The 6,264-nt window shown below is 53.9% G+C and overlaps 1 protein-coding gene across 1 annotated transcript in view; it reads right to left on the bottom strand.

The window, feature by feature from the left end:
* Window positions 1–544: 544 nt before the first annotated feature.
* The window catches only part of DENND5B (DENN domain containing 5B), a 59,668-nt gene continuing 53,948 nt past the window's right edge, over window positions 545–6,264 (bottom strand). Inside the window, 5 exon segments of the mRNA XM_049783777.1 lie at window positions 545–961; window positions 1,203–1,374; window positions 2,688–2,814; window positions 3,045–3,127; window positions 5,723–5,910. Coding sequence (XP_049639734.1) covers window positions 766–961; window positions 1,203–1,374; window positions 2,688–2,814; window positions 3,045–3,127; window positions 5,723–5,910 — 766 coding nt within the window. The 3' untranslated portion in view covers window positions 545–765.

The raw sequence follows: 6,264 nt of genomic DNA, 5'->3' as shown, positions 1-6,264 counted from the left end.
GCACCTTTCCTGTGGCTCAGAGGCTGCCAGGGATGCAGCTTTACCAGGTCAGAGTGCAGGGGGTTGATTCAGGGCCTCCTGCCCCCTCCCTAGCCTGTTTCCCCCAAACCGCCACCCCATGTCACTCACGTCCTCCAGATCAGCTTCCTTCTCCACTGGCCTCTTCCTCCCCTCCCTCTGCTGTTTGCTTATCATTTCACCTAACATTCCACAGAGCCTGCTGGCCTGAGGACATTCCTGCCACTTCCTGCAGGTGCTGAGCAGGGTTGGGGGGGGGGGGGACACAGAGCCATGATAGGAGTGGCACCCTGTGAGGATGGTCTTGTGTTTTGGTGGTGGTGGGCTCACAGGCTCATGTGGCATAGTCTGCAGGGCTAGCTCCTGCACACAGGGACCTGACCATGGGATTCCCTCTGGCTCTGTCCTGTTAGCATTCCCTCCCCTCCTGCTTGGAAGCTCTTTTACTCACAGGAACATTCAATCTAGGAAAAGTATCTTCAGAGAGGGATATAATTTCTTCAAGAAGAGCATATTTACACACGTCTAGCACATGAAAATACTCTATTTCATACTAAATCCCAGGTTCAAATGAACTACAATACAGCATTTTGCCTCATCTTGGCGTGAGGCTGGTCCTGATGAGGTGGGGGAAGGTGTGGAGGAGGCCCCTAGCCCGTCCCCCACTGGCTCAGTTCCCCCCCCCAGACAAGTCCGCTGGGTCCCCCTGGTTGGGGAGGGTATGGGGTACAGGACTAGCTGCATGGTTTACCGCCCGGGGCCCACATCCACGCCCTTGGTGAGGGAGCCCTCCAGGACAATGGGGAAGTCCTGCACGCTCTGCAGGATGCGGATGAGCGAGTTGATGGCCATGTGGTCCCGGAGGAGAGCGCTGTCCTCGTACATGCGGGTGACGGCCGGGCACTCGGCCAGCAGTGGCACCCACTGGGGGAGCAGGCGATCCCTGTGAAGGAAGGACAGGCCTGAGTTGGCCTGCAACCAGAACCCAGGAGTGACAGTGTGATGACCCCACAGACGCACATGCACCCCAGGGTCCCCCAATCAGCATGTGGGGACTCCTTGTCCCCAGGCTGCCTGCCTCCTCCATCCCTCATGGGGTGTCAGGCAGGGCCTTGGGTCAAGGTGACAGTCTGGGGAGTGTGGTGGTGGGATGTGGCAGAGACCCCAGGGGCTGAGCTGCATACCGAGCTCCGAGGCACACCAGGATCTGAAACTTGCCGTCCTTCCCGATCTTCCGGGGTGCCGTGTTGACAGCGTTGACGTATTGGCAGAAGGTTCTTCGGGGTGACCTCTGAATCAGGCCATCTTCACTGCTGAGAATCTCCTCCGTGGTTTCAAAGTAAGTGACGGCTCTCTCTAAGAAAGGAGCGGAGTTGCGATTCAGGCTTAGGAGTGTCCAGGCAGACCCCTTCAGCCAGCCCAGAACCTGGTGCCTGTCACAGAGCCCCGCTGGCAGTGACCTGCCCCACCACAAGGTTTCCTGACTCAGGAGAAGAAAGCGACAGCAAACTCCTGGGAAAAAACTGGAACCTTCTGTAGGAACCTTCTGACTTGCTGACCTAGTTACAGATGCCATGGCCACATGATCCCTGCAATTAATCCGGATCTCAGCTCCTGAGCCAGCGGGAAAGAGTGCTTGAATGGTCAGATGGGAGGAAATGTGTATGAATGGGTCAGAGGTGGGAGCTAAGTGTGAACAGGTCAGATGGGGAAGGTAGAATTGAACAGGTCAGAGGGGGAGCTATATGTGAACAGTCAGATGGGGGTGGTGTAAGTAGGTTAGAGGAGAGAAGATATGTGTGAAGAGGTCAGTTGGGGGGGGGTACATGAGGTGCATACAAACAGTCAGATGGGGGAAGTGTGTGTAAATAGATCAGAGGTGGGGGCAAAGAGACACTTGGCTAGGCTGAGATTCCAGAAGGAATCAGGTTGGTTCCTTAGGGCTCTGCCTCGAATGCCGAGACTTTCCTTTGTCTGAAAGTTCCAGTCAGCTGCTTCCCTAGGCCTTGTTTACAAACACAAGATGATGAATCTGCCCCAGAAAAAGTGGGAGCTCTGGAAGAAGGGAGATCACAGGAGACCATATGTAACTTAGTTAGGGGAGCATCTGGGAGGAAAGTTCTGGAGCATAGTGGGGAGGAGCAAGAGGCCCAGTGAGGAGTGAGTGGAGGGTCAGATCTGGTTAAGGACAGCTGCCCATCCTTTCCACCTACAGGCTGAAGAGCGTGACCCCGACAACAGCTGGGAAAGCCTTTCAGGACTGTCTCTGGGGGTGCAGTGACCCCTCCTGGTGACAATCCACATGGCCCTTTCTCTGCTGCTTTTCCTAAGGATCCATTGCAAGCGACCCACATTCCACTTCCTTCTCCTTAGAATTGTTGGGACCCCACACACAGAGCAGGGATGAGTCCAAGACATGCCTTGCCATGGGCCCCCTGCCTGCCCTGCAGGAGACAGGGTCAGCACAAGAGCTAGACACTCATCTCGTCACATCTCCCTCCTGTCTGAGTGTCTGGGCTAGACCAGGCAGGATGTCTGCTGTCGCTTTCTTCTACCTGGACTTCTGCACACTTCTAAGCGTGTCTGGCGGGTTGGGCCCTGTTTGCTGGTCACCTCAGAGCTGTACCCATCACAGCCCCCTGCCTGCTGAAGGGCCCTGTGCTGCTCACCTACAAAGTCCCAGATGAACACATTCTTGTGGAAGATGCGGGCCGAGCGGAAGCCATGATGGAACATGTGCTCCAGTGCTGCCACCAGTCCGTGCTCGCCACACAGCAGCACTGTGAGGTTCCCCCGCTGTGGACACAACTCATCAGAGCCCATGCCAGGACACCCCCACACCTGTGCCAACTTCCCACCCCCATCCCTACTTTAATTCCCCCCACCCATTTGGGAGGCCACAGACCAAGGCTGCATCGAGCATGGGCCCCAGGAATCATGCAGAACCCCATACATGGGTCCCAAGAGCCAAGCTACAACCACCTGCCCAGACCCTGTGCCCACAGAGCACCCCCCAGCATCCCCACCTCCTTCTCAGGCTTGTGAAAATGCTTCACGATGTTGTTCACAGCCTCCCCGATGCCATCCTGAATCTGCCCGGCGCTTGGTTCTGCAAAGGCAGCAAAGGGACTGTGCTCACTTAGGGAACCCTGAGGCCCCAGGTCCCTTTCCCAAGGAAGCCGCAGCCCAGTCACATGGTGAACTCACTCCACCTTGCTGAACAGGAAACATCACTAGACCCAGAAATGGGAGAGATGCTCGGTGTCAGATAAACAATGGGCCCACTGGGGTTTGGTGAGCAGGACCAGATGGACCAACACCCGTAGTTAGGGGGCTGACAGCTCTCCCCAGGGTCAGCTACACATGACATTCTTTGGCCTCTGAATGGGCGAGGACAGAGCCTGATATGATCCTTTGATGGAGAGGACCCTACCCTTGGATGGACAGTTCTGGTCATTGGACACTATGCCTTGGAGCCTCCTCGGCCTGTCACCTTTCAAGCCATACTGAAAACATGCCTGATAACATGCCCAGGCCATTATGTTGGCCATGTTCCTGTATGGATATGTATGACATGTCGCCCAGTTGTACATGCCCACACCCCCCTCATACAAATGCATGAGCTCTGAAAAGCCACCAAACCTGAGGAGCTTGGAGGTGACCTGAGTTCCCATATGCAGACCATACCTCCTCTCTTTGAAGGTGCTCTATGATCTGTGCCTGAGAAGACACCCCCACTGCAGCCACACCAGCTGACTGGCCCTTCATTTCTAGTCCACTATTTCTGAGGCTCTGGGGCACAGAAGCAGAGGACAAGGAGCCAGCAGTATGGATAAGAATCCCTCTCAGCCTTTACCTTGCCAACTTCCAGAGAGGTTGCTAAGTGGGCAGAGCTCACATTCTCCATTTATGCCTATAGTCAGGTCAGCTCGGTCAATCCTGGCAATTTGTTTTTTTTGTTTTATTGTTTTGTTTTGTTTTGTTTTTGGGCCACACCCGGCGGTGCTCAGGGGTTACTCCTGGCTGTCTGCTCAGAAATAGCTCCTGGCAGGCACGGGGGACCATATGGGACACCGGGATTCGAACCAACCACCTTTGGTCCTGGATTGGATGTTTGCAAGGCAAACACTGCTGTGCTATCTCACCGGGCCCAATCCTGGCAATGTGTGGAGTAACGGTTGTTACAGCCAGATCACCCTCACATCTGAAGAAGGTGGTGCTCAGGGCTTCTTCTTGGCTCTGCATTCAAGGATTACACCCGGTGAGGTTCAGGGGATATATGTAGTAGCTGGGATAGAACCAAGGTCTGTGGTGTGCAAAGCAAGCACCTTCCCTGCTATAATATCTCTCTCCAGTCTCTGGATTTCATTTCTAATTTTCATTTATTTGTATTATTTTTTTGTTTTGGGCTATACCAGGCAGTGCTTGAGACTCATTCCTGGTGAGTGCGGGGAATCCTGTGGTGCCTGGGGAGGAACTTGGTTGGTCCTGTGCAAGGCAAGTGCATTAAGTCCTGTCCTCTTCTCCAAGCCTAACTTAGTTTTTTGTTTAGCTCTCCTGGCAAGTCAGGGGACTTGAATGCTGGAGATTGAATCCAGGTTAGCCATGTGCAAGACAAGTGCCACATGCAAAGCAAGCAACTGATGTACGATTATACCAGCCACCCCTAACTTAATTCTTTATGTTGTTATGGGAATCACACCCGATACTGCTGGTGGTGCTTTGGGAGGTTTATAGTATCAGGGAGTGAACGCATTACCCATATCCTTGCCCACTTTTTTTGGTTGGTTCTTGGGTGACACCTGGTGGTACTCAGGGGACTGTGCAGTACTGGGATGCCTGCCCACTGAGATATAATCCGGTCCCTTGCCCCACTTTTTTTTTTTGTTTTGTTTTTGGGTCACACCGGCAGCGCTCAGGGGTAACTCCTGGCTCTACACTCAGAAATAGCCCCTGGAAGGCTCGGGGGAACATATGGGATGCTAGGATTCGAACCACCGTCCTTCTGTAGAGTCAAGGCAAACACTCTACCTCCATGCTATCTCTCCGGCCCCATGCCTCACTTATTAAATTAAATGCATCATGAAGGGGCCGGAGAGATAGCATGGAGGTAAGGCATTTGCCTTGCATGCAGAAGGTCAGTGGTTCGAATCCCGGCATCCCATATGGTCCCCCCGAGCCTGCCAGGAGCGATTTCTGAGCATAGAACCAGGAGTAACCCCTGAGCGATGCCAGGTGTGACCCAAAAACCAAAAAAATAAAATAAAATAAATTAAAAAAAAATAAATGCACCATGAAGGCCAATATTGAATGTGCAGCTGGGGATGCTTTGCCAGAGTAAAGAGCTGTGACCCCAACTCTTAAACTCAGCACAAAGAATCCCCCTAGCCAGAGCGGTGGCACAAGTGGTAAGGTGTCTGCCTTGCCCACACTAGCCTAGGACGGACCACAGTTCGATTCCCCCAGTGTCCCACATGGTCCCCCAAGCCAGGAGCGATTTCTGAGTGCATAGCCAGGAGTAACCCCTGAGCGTCACCAGGTGATGCCCCCCCAAAAATAATAATAATAACCCAAAAAAGCACCAAAGAATTCCCTTGCCCATAACATACAATCCCCTCTGTGCCCTCCCTCTGTTCTCTGGGACCAACTCTTCCTGTGCCATTTTCTGGGGATGTTGAGTCTCAGACAGAAGTGCACCACTTACTGCTGGTCTTTCCTGACAAGGAGGTGACGCTTGCCCTCCGGGCCATGGGAGGAGACTTCTGCTGGGGGGGCGTCCGGCACTGCTTGCCCAGGTCCTCGTCAGCTACCGCTGCCACCAGCTCCCCAATGAGGACCCGCTCGAGACTGCCATCGTCCACACCTTTCCCCAGCCACCGCCCGCATGGGAACCTGCAGCACAGAGACCAGCTCAGCCACCATCCCACACCAGGCACTGGCCGAAGGCACTGTGCACCGAGCAAAGGCAGAAGTGGGCCCTGGCTGAAAGTACCCAGGCCAGAGGCTCTTCCCATCTGATGATGTTTCACACACAAAGAGCAGAATATAGGGGCCAGCATGGTGGCACTAGAGGTAAGGTGTTTGCCTTGCCAGAGCTAGCCTAGGTCAGACCTCAGTTCAATCCCCCGGCCTCCCATATGGTCCCACAAGCCAGGTGTGATTTCTGAGCTCATAGCCAGGAGTAACCCTGAGCGTCACTGGGTGTGGCCCAAAACCATAAAAAAGAAAAAAGAAAAAGAAAGAAAA

The sequence above is a fragment of the Suncus etruscus genome, chromosome 11 (genome assembly GCF_024139225.1).
Source record: "Suncus etruscus isolate mSunEtr1 chromosome 11, mSunEtr1.pri.cur, whole genome shotgun sequence".
NCBI classification, from domain to species: Eukaryota; Metazoa; Chordata; class Mammalia; order Eulipotyphla; family Soricidae; genus Suncus; species Suncus etruscus.
The sequence above is the reverse complement of the archived record's forward strand: the minus strand, read 5'-3'. Positions and strand labels throughout refer to the sequence as shown.